General features: G+C 42.4%; 2 protein-coding genes across 2 annotated transcripts in view; one reads left to right on the forward strand and one right to left on the reverse strand.

Moving 5' to 3' along the window:
- The window catches only part of ABCC5 (ATP binding cassette subfamily C member 5), a 203,767-nt gene that overhangs the window by 145,650 nt on the left and 35,898 nt on the right, over nt 1-22,219 (reverse strand). The gene's annotated exons all lie outside the window — the stretch shown is intronic.
- On the forward strand, nt 1,662-8,500 carry LOC137765885 (5-hydroxytryptamine receptor 3C-like). Its single transcript, XM_068545645.1, is given in 11 exon segments — nt 1,662-1,681; nt 3,194-3,315; nt 4,619-4,784; nt 5,229-5,274; nt 6,155-6,264; nt 6,535-6,701; nt 7,042-7,065; nt 7,068-7,201; nt 7,565-7,769; nt 7,975-8,190; nt 8,298-8,500. Coding segments are annotated over 11 exon segments (1,413 nt in total).

Genomic DNA, 22,219 nt, shown 5'->3' on the forward strand with positions numbered 1-22,219 from the left:
GCCTTACCAACACTTCTATTATCAGACATTTAAAATTTTGCCATCTATTAAGTGTGAAATTATATTTTCTTGTGATTTTAAGTTAATTTGCTTTCCATAATTGCAAATGAGATTAAGTATCTTTTTATTGTTTAGTGACTGTGTTTCCCCTTCTGTAAAATGCCAACTCAGTACATGTCTTCAGTACATTTTTATAATACATGGGGGAGGTAGTTGTTGTTATTCATTTATAGGCATGTCATATTTTTCTATTATTATCTTGTCAGTTATATATGTGTTGCAAACATATTTTCCCAGTTTGTGACCTGACTTTTCATATTTAGTGTCCTTTAATGAACAAAAGTTTAAAATTTTCAACACTGCTGAATTTATGTTTATCACTTTAGGGTCCCATGTTAATAAATCCTTGCTTATCCAAAATCTGAAATTTCTAAAAATGCAGAAAAACTGGATCACTCACCCATCATTGGTGATAATGTAGAATGGGACTGCCACTCTGGGAAAGAGTATCCCAGTTTCTTTAAAAACTGTATATGCAGGGAGTTCCCTGGTGGCCTAGCGGTTAGGATTCCAGGCTTTCACTACCATGGACCATGTGGGGCAGCCAAAAACAAACAAACAAACAAAAAACTGTACATGAAAATACCATACAATCCAGCAATTACACTTCTGGGTATTTATTCCAGAAGACTTATGTGCACACAAAAACCAGAACACAAATGTCTCTAGCAGCTTTATGCATAATAGGCAAAAACTATAAACAATTCTGTGAAGAAAAATGCATTTGACCCCTGCTCCCAGTTCCTGACACAGAGTTCCTAAAACCCTGTAATTTCCTGAGTGATAGGGGTGTTAGGAACATCTTTTGTTCTGATATTTGGTCTTTGATCCTGGTTCCTGACACAGACCTCCTAAATCCCCTGAATTTCCTGGATGATAGGAGCATTTTTTGCTCTCCTGAGGTGACTTTTGGTGGACTCTTGGATAGCTTCAGGATGGGGACTGGTCACTAGAAAGACCAAGCCATGATTAGAAGCTCCAATCCCCATCCTCTGAAGAGAGGAGAGGAGCTGGAGATTGACTTAATAATCAATCATGCCCATGTAATGAAGCTTCCATAAGAAATCCTGAACTATGGAGTTTGGAGAGCTTCTGGATTGACGAAAACATCCACGTGCTGGGAGGGTGGCACACCCCAACGCCACAGGGACAGAAGTTCCTGTGCTCAGGACCCTTCTAGACCTTGCCCTGTATGTCTTTTCATCTGGCTATTTATCTGTATCCTTTATTATATACTTTATAATAAACTGGTAAACACAAGTGTTTCCATGAGTTCTATGAGCCATTATAGTAAACTATCAAACCTGAGGATGGGGTTGTGGGAAGCCCCAATTTACAGTCACTTGTTCAGGAGTATGGGAGGCCCGGGTTTGGGATTGGCATCTGAAGTAGGGGGCAGTCTTGTGGGAATGAGACTTTTATCTGTGGGATCTGCACTAACTCTGGGTAGTTAATGTCAGAATTGCTTGGTATGAGGGGGGGAAAACCCCACACATTTGGTGTCCAAAGTGTTGTGAGTAAAACAGAGGAAATAAGTGTTTTCCCTTAAAACTCAGAAGTCCTTCACCAGGTGAAAAAACAAACTGTGGTACATCCATACCATGGACTACTACTCAGCAATGTAAAAGGGGTGATTACTTACACAGGCAGCAATCTGCATGGATCTCCAGAGAATTTTGTTGAATGAAAAAAGCCAATCCCAAAAGGTTACGTCTGCATGATTTGATCTATATAACATTCTTGAAATGACAAAATTATAGACATGGAGAACAAATGAATGGTTGCCAGGTGGTAGAAGAATGGGGAGGGAGGTGGTTGTAGCTATAAAAGGGTGACATGAAAGAATCCTGGTGTTAATGTTCTGTATCGTGAGTGTATCAATAGCAATATCAATATCCTGATTGTGGTATCTCAATATAGCCCATCCCAAAGGTTTTCAATAATGTGAGTGTGAACCAGAACCATCCGGGGAGCTTTCAGACATACACACACAAACCTCCAAATGGTTTTTCTACTCACACACATTACCTGATGGCGCCAGGGCTGTAGGCCTTTACAGACATTAGATAAGGAAGGGTAAGTGGGAGAGTTCTGTTTTAGGAGAATGGCAAAATAAAGGATTAGGTTGGGGGAAACTAGACAGAGGAAACCTTATGAAGAAGCTATTCCAACAGTACGTACAAGGGATGACGCAGTTCTGTACTGTGGTGCTAGCTGCGGGGACAGAGTTCTGATAGGTTTATGTCTCAAAAAAGGAGCTTAGGGCTTCCCTGGTGGCGCAGTGGTTAAGAATCCGCCTGCCAATGCAGGGAACACGGGTTCGAGCCCTGGTCCCGGAAGATCCCACATGCCGCGGAGCAACTAAGCCCGTGTGCCACAGCTACTGAGCCTGCGCTCTACAGCCTGTGAGCCACAACTACTGAGCCCGCGTGCCACAACTACTGAAGCCCACGCACCTAGAGCCTGTGCCCCGCAACAAGAGAAGCCTCCGCAATGAGAGGCCCGCACACCGCAACAAAGAGTAGCCCCCGCTCGCCGCAACTAGAGAAAACCCACAGCAATGAAGACCCAGTGCAGCCAAAAATAAATAAAATAAAATAAATTAATTTTTAAAAAAGGAGCTTAACCTCTCAAGCAAGCTTCTTAACTAAGTATTGACAGTAATCCCTAATGTCCACAGTTGGATAGAGGATATACTTCTAGGTCTGCAACAAAATAATTACATGTTCTTGCCTTGTGAAATCAGCAAGTGTCCCCGCCACAATAGAGCGTACCCATCCCTTCCTGGTGGTCCATGCACTTTCTCTGAGGCACAGTTAGTTCCAGAAGGACCTGAGGAGACCTTTATCAATGGCCTCACCTGCCCCATCTCCCAAGTCCCCCAGTTTTCCTGAAAGGTCCTTGTTACTCAAATTTAAACCACTTATCTAGACAAGGCGGCTAAACAGGTACTTCTCCCCTAGTCTTGGCCTAACTTCCTCCCTGCCTGGAGCCCAGAAGGCATACCTGGACAGGGGCAAAGCAGGACACTCTGCTGTGACTTCTCTGGCCACAGCCTCTCACCAGGGAGTGGCTACCTGTCATGAGCAGTATTCAAAACCAGGAACCAAGGTGTGGTCTGGTCTCCTTTAAGCTCCAGAGTTTGGGGGTTCCTGGTGAGTCCCCAGAGAAGAGTCCAGAAGAGGAGGAGGGAAGAGGGGTGGCCCACCACAGGGGGATTCCTCCTCTGCCTCCCTGTCAGCCTTCTGCTTCAAGGTAAGACGGGGCAAGAACAGGGAAAGAGGGGAATACTGTTCTGGGAAAATTCCAGAAACCTCCTCATTCCCCAGAACTAGAAAGCAACTAAAATAACTGGGTTATACATTTCTTTTCTCTGTAGTATCTATATTTGGGTTTCCTTTGGGAAACAGATGAAACACCCATTTCACTGATCAGTACGCACAGCGCCCGTCTCATTTGCCTGCATAGACATCTACCAAATTGTCTGTCTTTCCATTTTACTACCTCTCTGATTCCACCCCTTTATAATGTTCAACTCTTCCTTTATACCAAGATTAGTAACTATGAACAGGGCCGTTTGGGTCCTGTTAGTAATAATATAACTCCTTTCCCACCTCACTTGGGAAGGTCTTGTAGAGGAGGTAATGTGGAGGGAAAAGGACAATGTTTGCTTCCCCCCAGATATGTTTCTCCTTAGTCTGGAGATGTACCTTATGAGTTAACTGGTATGGGGAGACAGTAGAAGAGGCATGGGAAAGAACTTGCTGGGCTCAGCTACAGGAATAACCAGAGTCACCTGCGCTTGGGGTGTGGGTGAGGTGGGCAGAAGGGCTTTTACGTTTCGTCACATAGCTCCACCAGTCACATGGTAGATGATCAATGAGATCTTTTCAAGACGGTGATGATGAAAATGGCTCCCACAGATCTTAGAGGAAGTCATTGGGTTTGAGAAGGGCACAGAGCCCAGAACAGTGTAGGTAGTCAATAAATTTACATTGAATACAACGTTCCTTAAGTTCCCACATGTTTTACATCACACTCATGTTTACTTCTCTCCAAACTTTTCCTTTCAGGAAATGAGAAAACATGAAAGTGGGAAGGGAACACTGAGAGACAAAATTTTAGGGGAATTTTGTTCAGTGTCTATGAGGAAGAATCACAATAGAGCTAGAGAGAAAAAAGTATGGTCAGACAAAGGCCAACACTTTAGGGTTATGACTATGGAAGGAATAGGCCTCCCCAGAGAGGCAGTCTGCATACAGATTTGGGTAGGCTTTATATGGGAGCAAAACCATAGGAAGAAAGGGCTGAGCCCTGACTCAGCTCACCACATCAACTTCCATCATTTGCCTCCCAGACCAGACCAGCCCCCCCAGCCCTGGCAGGAAGAACTTGGCATTCGGGAATCTTGGCCCAAGAAGGAGGGGTTCACATGCCCACCCCATGTCCACATTTTCTTTCTCTGCAGAGAGGCTCTAGGGTCCCAGCCCTGGCACTCCTCTCACTTAGGAAACACAAAAGCCCTATTCCCATCTCATGGGGTCTCTACTCTCTACAGGAAGGGCAAACACTTTCAGCATCAATTGTTCAGTCTTTGACCAGCGTGGGGTAGACCCTGCTGTCTTCCAGGCTATATTTAACCAGAAGGACTTCCGTCCAGTCATCAACTACAGCATCCCCACTCATATCAACATCTCCTTCACCCTGTCTGCCAGCCTCAAAGTGGTGAGTTCTGACTGATAACATTCTTTCCATAGCCTGCTAATAGGAAACAAGAACTCTTTACCCTGTCAATCCAACACTGCACCTGTCCAGTAGTGAGCAAAGAGTCCCCTGAATGAATTCTGTACAAGTTAAATGTTCATCCTATGGGGTGGAGAGACATGAAGGGGAACGCTGCTGTGACATTTCTGCAGGTAACGTTTGTCCTTGAGTCCTGCCCTTATAGGAATATTATACTAAGAAAACATTAGTTTTCCAATGGGCCCCCATGCTGTTTTTTCCCCTATATTTTCCATGCAACCTGCATTTTTCTGAACTACTTTCTTTTGAGACTTGTAATTGAAAAGCTGAACTGTTACATGGGACCACTTAGGAAACAAAGGAAGGAGGTAGACTAGGACATGATTTCATGGCATTAATGATCCTGGATGGGGATTTTTTGGTTCGGATGCACAACTTCAGCTGCTGATGTCATTTCTGCGGTTAAAGTTGGTATGTAAGCTCAGCTTTCTTCTTCTCTCTTTCTCCTTGCCTGATTTTCTGGCTTTGTTTGCAAAAATCACATTTTTGTTGAAATTGACAGTGCCCAAGGGAATACATAAAGCCAACCAGAATGGGACCAGTGCTGGTGACAAATAGCTTTCTGGGCTGCCAATCAACTTTGAAATTCAGATGGAAAAAACAGAAAGAAGGAGGGCAGCACAGTTGGAAGCCCCTAAGTAAGCTTCAAGGCCCAAATGTATCCAGAACCCAGCTCACGATTTCCCTTGAGCAGGAAGTGAAAGGCCAGTAAGACTTTGTTAGCTAGAGAAGAGGGACATTATCACCAGAAAGAGAAGAGGAAAAAGAGTTTAAAAGGAAATGTGGTTAAAAAACAAAAAAAAACCCTCAGAGAATTCCCTGGTGGTCCAGTGGTTAGGACTCCGCACTGCCACTGCAGGGGGCACAGGTTCCATCCCTGGTCGGGGAACTAAGATCCCTCATGCTGCGTGGTATGGCCAAAAACAAAAGACCAAAACAAAACAAAAAAGCAACATGCATAATAACGTGCACAGTATCATTCTATCTGTGTAAATAAAAATGAATGCTGGAATATATATTTTTTCTAGAATGCTATATAAAAAACTGTTAATAATGGACCTGAGTTGGTGATATGAACTGAGTTGGAGTGAACTAAGGAGGGAAAAAATTATTCTTCATATTATACCTTTCTGGAATTGTTGAAGTTTTATCATATGCCCATAGTACATACATTTAGAAAAAAAATACATACATATGTATATATTTTTAAGGGACTGGAAGGGCAGGAGATGCTGACATAAACTAGCTCCAGGTTTCAGCCATAACTATCCCTCTGGGCCCTATGCCCTAGATCTGGAGTCACCCATTCATCAGCTGGGACCCAGAAGAATGTGGTGATATCAGTAAACTCACCCTGACAGCTGAGAACCTGTGGTTCCGAGACATCTTCATCGTGGAATCGTGGGTATCAGGGCTGGGAAAAGCCGGGGGAAGACCCTTCTGCAAGGAGCAGGATAGGGCACTGCAGGGCACACCCATGCAGCGGGGCCACTGCAAACTTATTTCAGAGAGGAGCACAGTCACAGCGCATCAACTTCTCCGCTAGAAATGAGAAAGCGGTAGGGAGAAAAGATGGCGGAGTGGCAGCATTGGGAAGCCCTGCCTTAAGAGCAGAACGTAAACTGATGTGAAACCCAGAGCATTTGCCCCGCCTCCCCTTCCACCACTTAGCAACGATGTGGATCACACTCTGGATGGCCTCTCCGCCTGTGTGACTAATGAAGGTCGCGTTGTGTACAACAAACCGATGCAGGTGACCAGCATCTGTAGCCTGGACATCTACTTCTCTTTTGACCAGAAGAACTGCACCCTCACTTTTAGCTCTTTCCTCTACACAGGTGAGTTGCAGTGGAGGTTCTGGCACGGGGTAAACTGAGATCAACAAAAAAGCACTCAGAGGCAAATCATTTTTTTAAATGCATAAAAAAGGACAGTGGAGTATTTGCTAATTGGGGGTGTGTGGATGGTGGGGTAGGGGAAGTTGAACTTAAGAGAGAACAAGACTTCCTGAGAAAGCCCAGGATTGAAAGAAGGCAATTGGGCAGCAAGGAAGTCACATTACAGGAAAGAGGTAGCTGAAAGAGGTAGCTAAAGCAGTTGTTGAATCATCTCTCTGAGCCCCACACAGAGTAGGTGCTGAGCAGATGTGTGCTGAGTGAGTGTCTGTCTCCCCTGCAGTGGAAAACATGTTGCTGGGCATGGACAGGAAGTGTGGGAGATAACAGACACCTCGCGTGACACTGGCCACACACAAGGGGAGTGGGAGCTCCTGGGCATCAACAAGGCCACCCCGAAGATATCTGTGGGCTCCAGCCTTTTTGACCAGATCATGTTCTATGTAAGGCCAGAGATTCTGGCATGGCTGTCCATCCCCCATTTCTTTCTCATCGTACACTTCTAAATCTCAGAGCCTCTCACCTCTTGCCCTAAGACCAGAAAGTCCCTGGGCACCATAACCCTTATAGCGTTCCTCTCTCCCAAGTCCCCCAAAGAAGTCCCCCTCTCTGAACCAGCTCTGGCCTAGGTTTTCTTTGGTGGGTATGGGAGAGTCTTATTAGTCATATGAAAGCTGCTCCTCATCCAGCCCCGGAAAGAGCCCCTGCTGGAGTGAGCACATCAAGAAAGGAAGAGTCTGGAATCATCTCTTGGTTTCCCTTCAGTTCTAGCTTCACCTGGTTCTCTGCTCTCTCCTCCCCACCAGGTGGCCATCAGGCGCAGGCCCAGCCTCTACGTCATAAACCTCCTGGTGCCCAGTAGCTTTCTGATAGCCATCGACGCCCTCAGCTTCTACCTGCCGGCAGAAAGTGACAGCCGCGCCCCATTCAAGATGACACTCCTGCTGGGCTACAATGTCTTCCTGCTCATGATGAATGACTTACTCCCTGCCAGTGGCACCTCCCTCATCAGTATGGCCCCCACCCCACTGTTGAAAAATGAAAAAAGAAAAAACAAGGAGGCAGGGTAGGTGGGTGAACTGGCTAGATCTGCTGAGGCAGCAGAGGGAGACAGTGGTCATCTTAGAAAGGGCTCAGTGTGTGAGACAGAAAAAAGGGGGGCTTGGTGGTTCCTCTGGGCCTGACTCACTCAGGTGTGCTCCTTCCCGCCACCCAGGTGTCTACTTTGCCCTGTGTCTGTCACTGATGGTGGTCAGCCTGCTGGAGACCATCTTCATCACCTACCTGCTGCACCTGGCCACCATCCAGCCTCCACCCATGCCTCGCTCCCTCCATCCCCTGCTTCTACACTGCACCAGCCCAAGGAAATGCTGCCCTGCTGCTCTCTGGAAGGAGGATGTGGGCCTGGGCCTCACACCCACCCACCTGTCCGGTAAGAGAAGTCTGCACTGCCCACACTCTCTGCACTGGGCCCAACTTCCCATTTCTCTAATCCTGTCTCCTTCCCACTTCACAGCTGAGTCTCTGCCCTCTCCACAGGACAGAAGGAGCCAGGGGAATTGGGAGGGAAGGAGCTGGGACCCAGAGAGGCAGAACTGAATGGTGGCTCAGGATGGACAAGGGCCCGGCTAGCTGACCTGTGGGTGCAGTTCAGCCACATGATGGACACCCTGCTCGTCCGCGTCGACCTGCTTTTCTTGGCCACCTCCATCACTACGGTCATCATTCTCCGGAACACCTAGGAGTAGTGTTCTAATGGTGCAAGAACACCTGGTGTTCAGCTTTCCTTGGCTTCAACTAACCATTCCAGGCCTGTTCCCCTGCTCCAGTCCACATACAACAGTCTCAGAAATGTGCCCGCGATCCCTGCTCCAGCCCTCCCAGGGCTTAAACAGAACCACTGCTGACTCTCTCAGAACTGACATTATATTTCCAAAACACAATGAATTCAGAATACACATGTTTATGTTAGAAATATCATTTTTACTGGAAAAGGAAGGCTTTATAATAAAGACTACAAATATTTACCAAAAAGTAATTCATGTTGCTGGAATAGAGGACAGGGATTAAATCTCTTTAAAAATAGGCTGAAATATGTATTTATTGTTTTAATAAATATTTATTGAGCATCTACTACCTGCTAGGCACTGTTCTGAACTGTGAAGATACAGCAGTAAACCAAACTGGCAAAAATCTCTATCCACATGGAGCTTACATTGGGAGTGGGTGGAGAGTGACAGTAAAGAAGATAAGCGAGAGAAACATAGAGTATGTGCTAAGTGCCAAGGAGAAAAAGCAAATCAGGGAAGGCAGAATGGGAAATGTGCGGAGGGGCTGCAAGTTTAGGAGGGTGGCCAAGGAAGACCTCATGATAACTTCCTGCCGGGCTGGGTCCTGTGCATGGTTCCACAATAATGCCAGCTGGAGACTGCTGTAACCCAGTCTTTTACGAGAGGCTCAGAGGTTATGTAACTTGCCCAAAGTCATGCAGTTCTTGCTATTTTTAGTTCTTTTTTTCAGGGATAGATTTCCGGTGTGTGCTTAATGAATGTTTACTGAGCCCAGGTGAGGGGATAAACAAATGTCCTTGGGTAACCCTGTGGGAGACTTGAGGAACCAAACACAATGTCTGTCCTCAAAGAGCTTGTGGCACAGCTGGAGAACTAAAATACATATGTAAATAATTTCAATGAAATGTAGAACATCTTTTTAAAGCTTTGTTGAGCACCATTAAAGAGAAACTGCAGGAATTCCCTGGTGGTCCAGTGGTTAGGACTTGGTGCTCTCACTGCCGGGGCCCTAGGTTCGATCCCTGGTCGGGGAACTAAGATCCTGCAAGAGCGTCACATGGCCAAAAAAAAGAGAGAGAGAGAAACTGCTACAGAGTTCAAAGGAGAAAGAATTCCTCTAGCTGGAGCAATGGTTCTCAATCCTGGCTGCACGTTAGAATCATCTGAGGAGATTTTCAAATAATCCTAATACCCAGGCTTTACCCCAGACCAATTAAATCAGAACCTTTGGCATGGGCCACGGCTTTGGTGCGTTTGAAAGCTCCCCATGAGATTCTAATGTGCAGCCAGAGTTGAAACTACTGGGCTAGAGGTTAGGAGAGCTTCATGTGGAGAAGGCAGTGAACAGAATGTATGAACAGATGGAGGGACATGAGGCCTGAGAGGACTCACTGGTCACAATACACCTCTGGGGTTACATACAGGTAAAATCATAGCAAATGGGCCTCAGGGCATCCAGGAGTTAGTGCAGCAATAGTTAAATAGTGGGATCCAAGCAGAATCCCAACACACTCATTCTCGTGGTACTCAGGGGACTCAAGTGTCCAGAACAAACTCATAAAACCATCTGCCAGAAATAGTCCCAAGTAGAATGCAAATGGTGCAGACTTTAGCAAACAGCTTGGCAGTTCCTCAAAGTGTTGAACACAGAATTACTATATGATCTAGCAATTCCATTCCTAGATATATACCCAGGAGAAATGAAAACATATGTTCACACAAAAACTTGTATTCAAGTGTTCATAGTGACATTGTTCATAATAGCCAAAAAGTGGAAACAACCCAAATGTCTATCAACTGATGAATGAATACATAAGATGTTATATATCCATACAATGGGATATTATTTGGCCATAAAAAGAAATGAAGCACATGATATAGGCTACAACATAGATGAACCTTAAAAACAAGCTAAGTAAAAGAAAAACCAGTCACAAAAGACCACATATTATATAATCCCATTTATATGAAATGTCCAGAATATGCTAATTCATAGAAGCAGAAAGTAAATTAGTGGTTGCCTAGGACTTAGTGGGGAACGGGGTAGGTGAAAGAGGAATGGCTGCTAATGAGTACAGGATTTCTTTGGGGGATGATTTAAAAAAATGTTCTAAAATTAGACTGTGGTGATGATTGCATAACTCTGCAAATGTACTAAAAACCATTGAATTGTGTGCTTCAAGTGGGTGAATTTTATGGTACGTAAATTATATCTCAATAAAGGAATCAAACAACAACAACAACAAAATAACCCCCCACAAAATTCTCTCTTTTCACCACTTCCGGCTTATTCTCTCATTCCACTGCTCCCCACTGTCACCTCCCAGACTCTCTCATTCCCGGATCCATATATTCAACTTTCATCAGTGTCTGCCCTGGCCCTCCTCTACCTTCGGATGAATCACCAGGGCTCAAGGACCTCAGCTCCCCACCCACCTATCAGCTCTACGTGCTTCCTTGATGTTGACATCACTCACAGCTTCAGCTCGCACACAGCTTCCACCATTTCTAATTATATGAAACCCTCACAGCCAGACCAGCTCAGGGCTCCTTGATAGGAGATGGGGATTCAGAAAATACACCTAAGATGAGTTTCCAGAGCTTTGGACTATTTCTCATGGGGATGGAGGAGGTTGGGGGATGCAATGAAGAACAGCAGCCCTGCTTCTATTTCTGCAATTGAAGAAGAAAATATAGGGCTGGGGTAGCTGACAATCCCCACTGGTCAGCCGGCAGGTGGACCTCCTGTACATGCAACATGCCATCAGGCTTAAATGAGAGCTTCTGCCTCCATGGACATTCCAGTCATCTGGTCCCCAGAACAGCAACATGGAATGAATGAATGAGTAAAGCACTCATTCATTGTTTAGCCAATCTTCACTTAGTGCTTACTTATGTTCTAGACATTTTTTTAAGTGCTGGGGATATGGCAATGAATAAGACAGACAGGAGGAGACTGAGGAGGAGACAGGAGGAGAGTGATGATTTCATGCAATGATAACTGTTCTAAAAAAAATAAACAGGGTAATAGGACAGAGAATGACACACAGATTAACAGTATGTTCCAGGATGGCCTCCCTGAGAAAATGACATTTGTGCCAGCTGAGTAATGAATGATAAGATAATGATGAGATGTGTCCTGGGATATCATCCTGATGTATTTATTCATCAGAAGAGGTCAGGATGAAGCATAATAGACAGGCTCTATTGTGTAATGTTTAAGGATTGTGAGGGTAAGCATTTATAATCCCATCAAAGAATTTAGAAAAGTATCTTTCAAATGGTTTTGATCATGGAATCTATTCACCCATGCATAATGCCTCACTCAAAAAAGAACCAGTGATAATATAGAATTGAAAAGGAACAAAATTAAAAGTTGCAGCAAACTTGTTGCTATAATTACATGTGAATTTGTTTACTATGTACTATATAAGAGAATGAGTTTACCTGAGTCTTTTTAATCAGAAAACAATGCCCTATAAACTTTAAAATAGGCAATATTTTTATTATACTTGTCTTGATATTATATTACAAGTTATTTAACTAGCTTACATTCTCTGAAAGTACATCACCAATGTAGTGTCACTACACAAGTAGATTTAAAATTTGTATATGTCCACTTTAACAATAAGGTATAGATACCTGAACCAGAAAGCAAAACTACTTTTTTCTTAAAAGCAAAGCTACTTTTGATGCAAATATGCATTGCAACACCCTGAAGGGGGAAATCAAACAATTTACATGACACTGAATAGATGATGATGAAACAAAGCTACCAGTTCATTATCAAAAAGCAGTAATAGCAGCTCAACCACCTCAGGTCAATGCTGCTAATGCACTGATTAAAAAAGCCCTGGAAACAGAATTCCAACATGGGGGTGTCTGCTTGCAGGCAGGAGACTTTTAACTTTCCCAGAGAATACAGGATCTTAGTAGAATGAATCAGTAGTTGAATCCTGATGACACTTGAGTAGCGTGCAAATTTTAGTTTACAAATGCCTCATTTTAGCAATCCTGAATTAGCAGATCCTTAGTGATATGTAAAGCTGAAAGAAAGACCTGAAGAAAGGACTTGGATTTGTCAGCCCTTCAGGAGTCCCTCACCACCCTCTAGTGGGGACACTACTCAGACCCCTCTGAGATCATTAGTGAACCTAGGATATATCAGAAGAGCATATTATGCACAGATGCCTACATTACCCATATTTTCCTGACTAGAATTTGGACACATTGTCAGATTTTTTTTCTGATTTGTAAAATCATTTATATGAACAGCCTTATAAATCCTTTCTTACATGAAAAGAAATATAAAAGTTGCAAAGAAAACAAAGAACAGGTATCAACTAACATGCACCTGTGCTTTTCATCATTGACCTATTGTTGAGGTTGATGATTTGATGAACTACTATTCCATTTGTCCTTGTTGAGAAAGAACTCTGCTTGTTTGAGTATTAATGGGTCTAGAGTAAAATAAAGACATGGTGGCTTTTGCAGTTTTCTATGTCTAAACTAAGGCCTTTCCTTGGTTTAAACATAGGAAGTTGTTTTAATAATAATAGCTATCATTTACTGAGTACAGTTGACCTTTGAACAACATGGGTTCGAACTGAGCAGGTCCACTTTTACACAGATTCTTTTCAATAGTAAATTCTGCAATACTACACAATACGAGGTTCGTTGAATCTGGGGTTGGTTGAATCTGCAGATGCAGAATCACAGATATGGAGGAACCATGGATATGGAGGGTCCACTATAAGTTACAAGTAGATTTTCAAGTACGCGGAGGGTGGGCGCCCCTAATTCCTGTGTTGTTCAAAGGTCAACTGTACTTTCTATATGCCAAGCCCATTACAGTCTTTATTTCATTTGATCCTCACAACAACTCTATGAGGCAGATATTAGCATTAGACATCTAGGTAGAAAGAATAAGATCCTTCTCCAGGATCATATAGCAAGTAAGTGGTAGAACCATTTTTAATCCAATTTTGTCTAACTCTTAATCCTATGTTTTAACACATCCAGGTCATGGCCAAGGAATGCAGAAATAATAATTCTTGAAAATGAAAAACTAAGTATTAGACTCTGTATCCAGAATGATCCCCACCAAAAGATTTATCCCATTTCACTCTGATAACTCTTTTTTTTTTTTTTAAGGAATTCCTTTATTTTTATTTTTTATTTATTTATTTATTTATTTATTTCTGGCTGTGCTGGGTCTTCGTTTCTGTGCAAGGGCTTTCTCTAGTTGCGGCAAGTGAGGGCCACTCTTCATCGCGGTGCACGGGCCTCTCACTATCGCGGCCTCTCTTGTTGCGGAGCACAAGCTCCAGACGCGCAGGCTCAGTAGTTGTGGCTCACGGGCCTAGTTGCTCCACGGCATGTGGGGTCTTCCCAGACCAGGGCTCGAATCTGTATCCCCTGCATTGGCAGGCAGATTCTCAACCACTGCACCACCAGGGTAGCCCCTCGCTCTGATAACTCTTAACCTCAGGGTGTCAGTCTTCACTGTGGCCAACATCAGCCTTTGGACTTTCCAAAGTTCTCATGATTTCCTTGCCTCTCACTGGAACCCTCCAAAACTGGCTTGTTCACACACACAAATGAATGTGTGTATAACTGGTGAAATCTGAATAAACTCTAGGGATTATACTGTTTAAAGACAATTTTCAGAAAAAAGGCAAGATCATGACTCTCATACAAATATAAAAAGGAGTATGTATTAAAGAATTGACTGGGTGACGTCAGCAACATGGCAGAGTCAAAGCTCCCTTTGCCTCTCCCCTTCAATCTACAACCAGTAAAACATCCAAAATTCAACAAAGGTGCTTCTGCCCAACACACCAGGACACCAGAGAATTCCAAACATCTGTACATCTAAAGGTGGTGGACTGGAACACATACAGGAGGCAGAACTGAGGGAACAGCAGAGTCAGTGGCTGCAGTCCTGGCCCTCCGGCCATGGCAGTTGAGTCCACAGCCCCAGAGAACTTGGTAGCGGCAGGGGAGGCAACACACGACTCCAGCAGCCCCAGCAGCCACAGGTAACTGGGCAGCAGCAGCAGTGGGGTCTGGGACCCTGTCCCTCCAGCTGCTGAGGCACCCATGCTCCTGGTCCTTGGCCCCAGACTCGCAGTGGCAGAGCCCGTGAATCTTAAAACACCAGCCAGGACAGAGGTGCCTGAGTGATCTGGGCTCCCCCCTCTCCCTAGGCCTCCCCTGACAGGGCAGATCCTGTGACTCAGGGGAAACTAGTGGCAAGGGAAGAGCCCATCATCCCAGTGCACCAGGAAGCAACAACGACAGCAGCACTGACAGAAGCAAAGCAGCAACGAACCCAGAGGCATAAGAAGCTATAATGAAGGCACAGAGCCACACCTATTACAGAGATGGTGGAAAGCACTGACTCCTAAATAAAACCGAAGGCAGCCCAGGTAAGAGAAACCAAAAACTTGTACTATAGCACCACCTACTAGAAAAAGAGAAGGGCCTCTAACTTCTAACCTGTCACTACTTCAAAGGCACAGGCAGAGGAATAGTTCATCAAGTGCTATGAAAAGCCACAGTTCACATTATACCACCAAAAGAAAATGACAATTCTCCAGAAATTAAGCTTAAAATCACAGAATACTAATCTAACTGATAGAGAATTCAAAATAGCTGTCATGAAGAAACTCAATGAGCTACAAGAAAACTCAGAAAGGTAGTTTAATGAACTCAGGAATAAAATTAACAAACAGAAGGAATACTTTACCGAAGAGACTGAAACTCTAAAAAAGAACCAAACAGAAATGCTGGAGGTAAAGAACTCAATAGACAAGATGAAGATGCATAAGAAAGCAATGGAAATAGAGCAGACCATATGAAAGAGATAATTATTAAGCTCGAAGATAGAAACCTAGAAATGAAAAAAGTGGAAGAGGAAAGAGAAATAAGATATTTTTAAAATGAGGGAAATTCTATAAGAGCAATCTGAATCTTTTAGGAAGGGCAACATTAGGGTAATGAGTATCCCAGAAGGAGAAGAGAGGGAAAAGGGAGCAGAGAGTTTATTTAAAGAAATAATAGCTGAGAACTTGCCAAACCTAGGGAAAGATCTGGATATACAAGTCCATGAAGCTAAGAGAACACCTAATTACCTCAATGCCAAGAGACCTTCTCCAAGACACATTGTATTTAAATTGTCAGATGTCAATGACAAAGAATGTTTTTTAAAGACAGCCAGGGAAAAAAGAATGGTAACCTACAAAGGAACCCCCATTAGTCTATCAGCATATTTCTCAGCATAAACTCCACAGGCCAAGAGGGAGTGGAAAGACATTTTTTAAATTCTGAAGGATAAAAACTGTCACCCAAGAATACTCTGTCCAGCAAAGTTATCATTCAGATATGAAGGAGAAATAAATACTTTCCCAGACAAACAAAAGCTGTGGGAATTCATAAACACTAGACTTGCCTTACAAAAAATTTTGAAAGGAGCTCTTCTACCAGAAACAAAAAGGCAAAAGAACACAAAAGAACACAGAACAGAATTTTGAGCAAGGTGATAAACAGAATTAGAAAATTGCAAATCTTTATCAGAATAGGTTTGTAAACACTTTTTATAGGATAAAGGTTAAAGGGGGGAAAGCATAAAAATAACTCTAGCTATTTCAATTTGGTAACAAACTCACAACATGAAAAGAGATAATTTGAGAAAAAAACAAACAAACATAAAAGTGGGAGAGGAAAAGGATGGAACCTGTATAGGCAAGTGAAGATAAGATGCTATCTGAAGAAAAAGGACCATTTTATCTATGAGACATTTTATACAAACCTCAAGGTAACCACAAAACATAATATAGAGCAGAGACACAAAACATAAATAAGAGGAAACTGAGAAAACCACCAAACCAAAATGGCAGACAGAAATACAAGGAAAAAAAAACAATGGAGATACAGAGCAACCAGAAAACAAAAGAGAAAATGGCATTACTAAGGCCTCATCTATCAATAATCCCCCTAGACGTAAACGGATTGAATTCACCAATCAAAAGACACAGAGTGGGACTTCCCTGGTGGTGCAGTGGTTAAGAATCCGCCTGCCAATGCATGGGACATGGGTTTGAGCCCTGGTCTGGGAAGATCCCACATGCTGTGGAGCAACTAAGCCCGTGCACCACAACTACTGAGCCTGCGCTCTAGGGCCCGTGAGCCATAACTACTGAGCCCACGTGCCACACCTACTGAAACCCCCGCACCTAGAGCCTGTGCTCTGCAACAAGAGAAGCCACTGCAATGAGAAGCCTGTGCACCGCAACGAAAAGTAGGCCCTGCTCGCCACAACTAGAGAAAGCCCGCACGCAGCAACGAAGACCCAACACAGCCAAAAATAAATAAATTAATTAATTAATTAATTAATTTAAAAAAAAAAAGACACAGAGTGGCTAGATGGATTAAAAAACAAGACCCAACTATATGCTGCATCCAGGAGACTCACCTCAGCACTAAAGAAAAACATAGGCTAAAAGTGAAGGGATGGAAGATGATACTCCAAGCAAATGGCAGCCAAAAGAAAATGAGTGTAGCCATACTCATATCAGGCAAAATAGATTTCAAGCCAAAAAAGGTAACAAAAGACAAAAATGGACAATATATAATGATAAAGGGGACAATTCATCAAGAAGACATAACAGTGATTAATATATATGCACCTAACATGGGAACATAAAAGTATATAAAACAATTATTAACAGACCTAAAGGAAGAAACTGACAACAACACAATAACAGTAGAGGACTTTAACACCCCACTGACATCAATGGATAGGTCATCCAGACAGAAAGTCAACAAGGAAATAATGACCTTAAGTGAAACATTAGACCAAATGGATTTAATAAGATTTGTATAGAACTCCATCCAAATACAACAGAATACACATTCTTCTCAAGTACACATGGAACTTTCTCAAGGATAGACCATATGTTGAGACACAAAACAAGTCTCAATAAATTTAAGAAGACTGAAATCATATCAAGCATATTTTCCAATCACAATGGTATGAAACTAGAAATCAACCACAGGATTTTAAAATTTATTTATTTTTTATTTTTTATTTTATTTATTTATTTATTTATTTATGGCTGTGTTGGGTCTTCGTTGCTGCGCGTGGGCTTTCTCTAGTTGCGGAGAGTGGGGGCTACTCTTCGTTGTGGTGCATGGGCTTCTCATCGCGGTGGCTTCTCTTGCTGCGGAGCACGAGCTCTAGGCACGTGGGCTTCAGTAGTTGTGGCATGTGGGCTCAGTAGTTGTGGCTCTCAGGCTGTAGAGCGCAGGCTCAGTAGTTGTGGCACAAGGGCTTAGTTGCTCCACAGCATATGGGATCTTCCCGGACCAGGGCTCGAACCCATGTTCCCTGCATTGGTAGGCGGATTCTTAACTATTGCACCACCAGGGATTTTTTGGAAAAAATCCCAAATATGTGGAGACTGAACAACATGATACTGAACAACTATGGGTCAATGAAGAAATCAAAGGAGAAACAAAAAATTACCAGAAGACCAATGAAAATGAAAATTTGACACACCAAAATCTATGGGATACAGGGGACTTCCCTGGTGGCACAGTGGTTAAGAATCTGCCTGCCAATGCAGGGGACACAGGTTCAAGCCCTGGTCCGGGAAGATCCCACATGCTGCGGAGCAACTAAGCCCGTGTGCCACAACTACTGAGCCTGTGCTCTAGAGCCCACGAGACACAACTACTGAGCCCACAGGCTGCAACTACTGAAGCCCGTGCACCTAGAGCACATGCTCCTCAACAAGAGTAGCCACTGCAACGAGAAGCCCGCGCACCGCAACGCAGAGTAGCCCCGTTCGCCGCAACTAGAGAAAGCTTGCATGCAGCAATGAAGATCCAACACAGCCCAAAATAAATTAATTAATTAATTTTTTAAAAATCTATGGGATACAGCAAAAGCAGTACTAAGAGGGAAGTTTATAGCAATACAAGCCTATCTCAAGAAACAAGAAAACTCTCTGGGCTTCCCTGGTGGCACAGTGGTTGAGAATCTGCCTGCCAATGCAGGGGACACGGGTTCGAGCCCTGGTCTGGGAAGATCCCACATGCTGCAGAGCAACTGGGCCCGTGAGCCACAATTACTGAGCCTGCGCGTCTGGAGCCTGTGCTCTGCAACAAGAGAGGCCGCGATAGTGAGAGGCCCGCGCACCGCGATGAAGAGTGGCCCCCGCTTGCCACAACTAGAGAAAGCCCTCGCACAGAAACGAAGACCCAACACAGCCAGAAATAAATAAATAAATAAAATAAAATAAAATAAAAAAAGAAACAAGAAAACTCTCAAATAAGCAATCTAATCTTACACCTAAAGGAACAAGAAAAAGAAGAACAAATGAAGCCCAAAGTCAGCGGAATGAAGAAAATAATCAAGATCAGAGCAGAAATAAATGAAATAGAGATTTAAAAGACAACAGAAAAGACCAGTGAAACATAAGAGCTGGTTCTTTGAAAAGATAAACACAATTGCCAAACCTTTTGCTAGACTCACTAAGAGAAAAAAAGAGATGGTTCTGATAAATAAAATCATAAATGAAAGAGGAGAAATAACAACAGATACCACAGAAATACAAAGGATTATAAGATAATATTATGAATAGCTATATGCCAACAAATTGGACAACCTAGAAGAAACAGACAAATTCTTAGAATTGTACAACCTTCCAAGACTGAATCGTGAAGAAATGGAAAATCTGAAGAGACTGATCACAAGTACAGAGATTGAAACAGTAATCAAAAAGCTCTCAAAAAACAAAAGACCAGGACCAGACAGTTTCACAGGTAAATTCTACCAAACAGTAAAAGATTTAATACCTATCCTTCTCAAACTCTTCCAAAAAAATTTAAGAGGAGGGAATGCTTCCTAAGTCCTTTTACAAGGCCAACATCACCCTGATACCAAAACCAGACAAAGACAACACAAAAAGAGAAAATTATAGGCCAATGTATCTTACGAACATAGGTGCAAAAATCGTCAACAAAATATTTGCAAACCAAATACAACAATATATTAAAAGGATCACACACCATGATCAAGTTAGATTTATTCCAGGGATGTAAGGATGGTTTAACATCCACAAAGTGATCAATGTGATACACCACATTAACAAAAGGAAGGATAAAAACCATATGATCATCTCAATAAATGCAGGAAAAGCATTTGACAAGATTGAACACCCATTTATGATTAAAAACTCTCAATAAAATTCATATAGAAGGAATGTACTTCAACATAACAAAGCCCATATATTACAAACTCACAGCTGATATCATACTCAATGGTGAAAAATTGAAAGCTATCCCTCTAACATCAGGAACAAGGCAAGGTTGCCCACTCTTGCCACTCATTCAACATAGTATTGGAAGTCTTAGCCAGAGCAATTAGGCAAGAAAAAGAAATAAAAGGTATCATAATTGGAAAGGAAGAAGTAAAACTGTCACTATTTTCAGATGACATGATTTTATATACAGAAAACCCTGAAGACTCCATCGAAAAAACTATTAGAAATAATAAACAAACACATTAAAGTTGCAGGATACAAAACCAACATACAAAAATCTATTGCAGGGACTTCCCTGGTGGCACAGTGGTTGAGAATCTGCCTGCTAATGCAGGGGACACGGGTACGAGCCCTGGTCTGGGAAGATCCCACATGCCGCGGAGCAACTAGGCCTGTGAGCCACAACTACTGAGCCTGCGTGTCTGGAGCCTGTGCTCCGCAACAGAGGCCACAATAGTGAGAGGCCCGTGCACCACGATGAAGAGTGGTCCCCGCTTGCTGCAACTAGAGAAAGCCCTCGCACAGAAACGAAGACCCAACACAGCCAAGAATAAAATAAATAAATAAATAAATAAAATTTTAAAAAAAAATCTATTGCATTTCTATACACTAACAATGAGCTAGTAGAAAGAGAAGTTAAGAAAACAATCTGGTTTACAATTGCAACAAAAAGAGTAAAATACCTAGGAATAAGTTTAACCAGAGATGAAAGACCTAAACACTGAACTATAAGACTTTGTGTTGAAAGAAATTAAAGGAGACACAAAGAAATGCAAAGATATTCCATGCTCATGGATTGGAAAAACTAACATTGTCAAAATGTTCATATTACCTAAAGCAATCTACAGATTCAATGCAATCTCTATCAAAATCCCAAGGACATTTTTCACAGAAATAAAAGAAAAATTTCTAAAATGTATATGGAGCTACAAAAGACCCCGAATAGGCAAACTAATCCTGAAAAAAGAAGAACAATGCTGGAGATATCACACTCCTTGATTTCAAACTATATTACAAACTATAGTAATGGTATTGGCAACATGGTATTGGCAAAACAGCATGGTATTGGCAAAAAAAAAAGATACGTAGATCAATGGAACAGAATTGAGATCCCAGAAATAAACCCACGCATATGTGGACAATTAATTTGCAATAAAGGAACAAAGAACATACAATTGATAAAGGATAGTCTCTTCAATAACTGGTGCTGGGAAAATTAGACAGTCACATGCAAAAAAAAGTGAAACTAGACCACTATCTCACACTATACCCAAAAAATAACTCAAAATACATTAAAGACTTGAATGAAACACCTGAAACCATAAAACTCCTAGAAGAAAACCTAGCCACTAAGCTCTTTGACATTAGTGTTAGCAATATCTTTCTAGATATGTCTCCCCAGGCAAGGGAAACAAAAGCAAAAAATAAACAAATGGGACTACATCAAATTAGAAAGCTTCTGCACAGCAAAGGAAACCATCAATAAAACGAAAGACAACCTACTGAATGGGAGAAGATATTTGCAAATGATATATCCAATAAGGACTCATACAACTCAACACAAAAAACCAAACAGCCCAATTTAAAAACGGGCAGAGGAGCTAAATAGACACTTTTTCAAAGAAGACATATGGATGGCCAACAGGCATATGAAAAGATGTTCAACATCACTAATTATTAGGGAACTGCAAATCAAAAACACGAGATATCACCTCATGCCTGCTCGATTGGCTCTTATCCAAAAGACAAGAAACAACACGTGTTGGAGAGGATGTGGAGAAGAGGAAAACCTTATACACTGTTGGTGGGAATGTAAATTGGTGCAGCTACTATGGAAGACAGCATGGAGATTTCTCAAAAAATTAAGAATAGAACTACAATATGATCCAGCTATCCCACTTCTGGGTATGTATCCAAGGAATACAAAAATAACAATTTGAAAAGATATATGCTCCTCTATGTTTATCACAGCATTATTTACAATAGCCAAGATATGGAAACAACCTAAGTGTCCATCAATAGATGAGTGGATAAAGAAGATGTGGTACCTACATATGTCATATACATATAATATGTATACATATATATATATAATGGAGTATTAGCCATAAAAAAAGATGAAATCTTGCCATTTGTGACAATATGGAGAGACTTTGAGGGTACTATGCTAAGTGAAATAAGTCAGACAGAGAAAGACAAATATGGGATGATTTCACTCATATTTGGAATATAAAAAACTAATAACCAAAATAAATGAAGAAAGCAAACCAAACAAAAACAAACACGTAGATATAGAGAACGGAGTAGTGGTTACCAGGGGGAAGGGGTGGTGGGGGGGGAA

Source organism: Eschrichtius robustus, chromosome 6 (assembly GCF_028021215.1).
Source record: "Eschrichtius robustus isolate mEscRob2 chromosome 6, mEscRob2.pri, whole genome shotgun sequence".
In the NCBI taxonomy this organism is placed as follows: Eukaryota; Metazoa; Chordata; class Mammalia; order Artiodactyla; family Eschrichtiidae; genus Eschrichtius; species Eschrichtius robustus.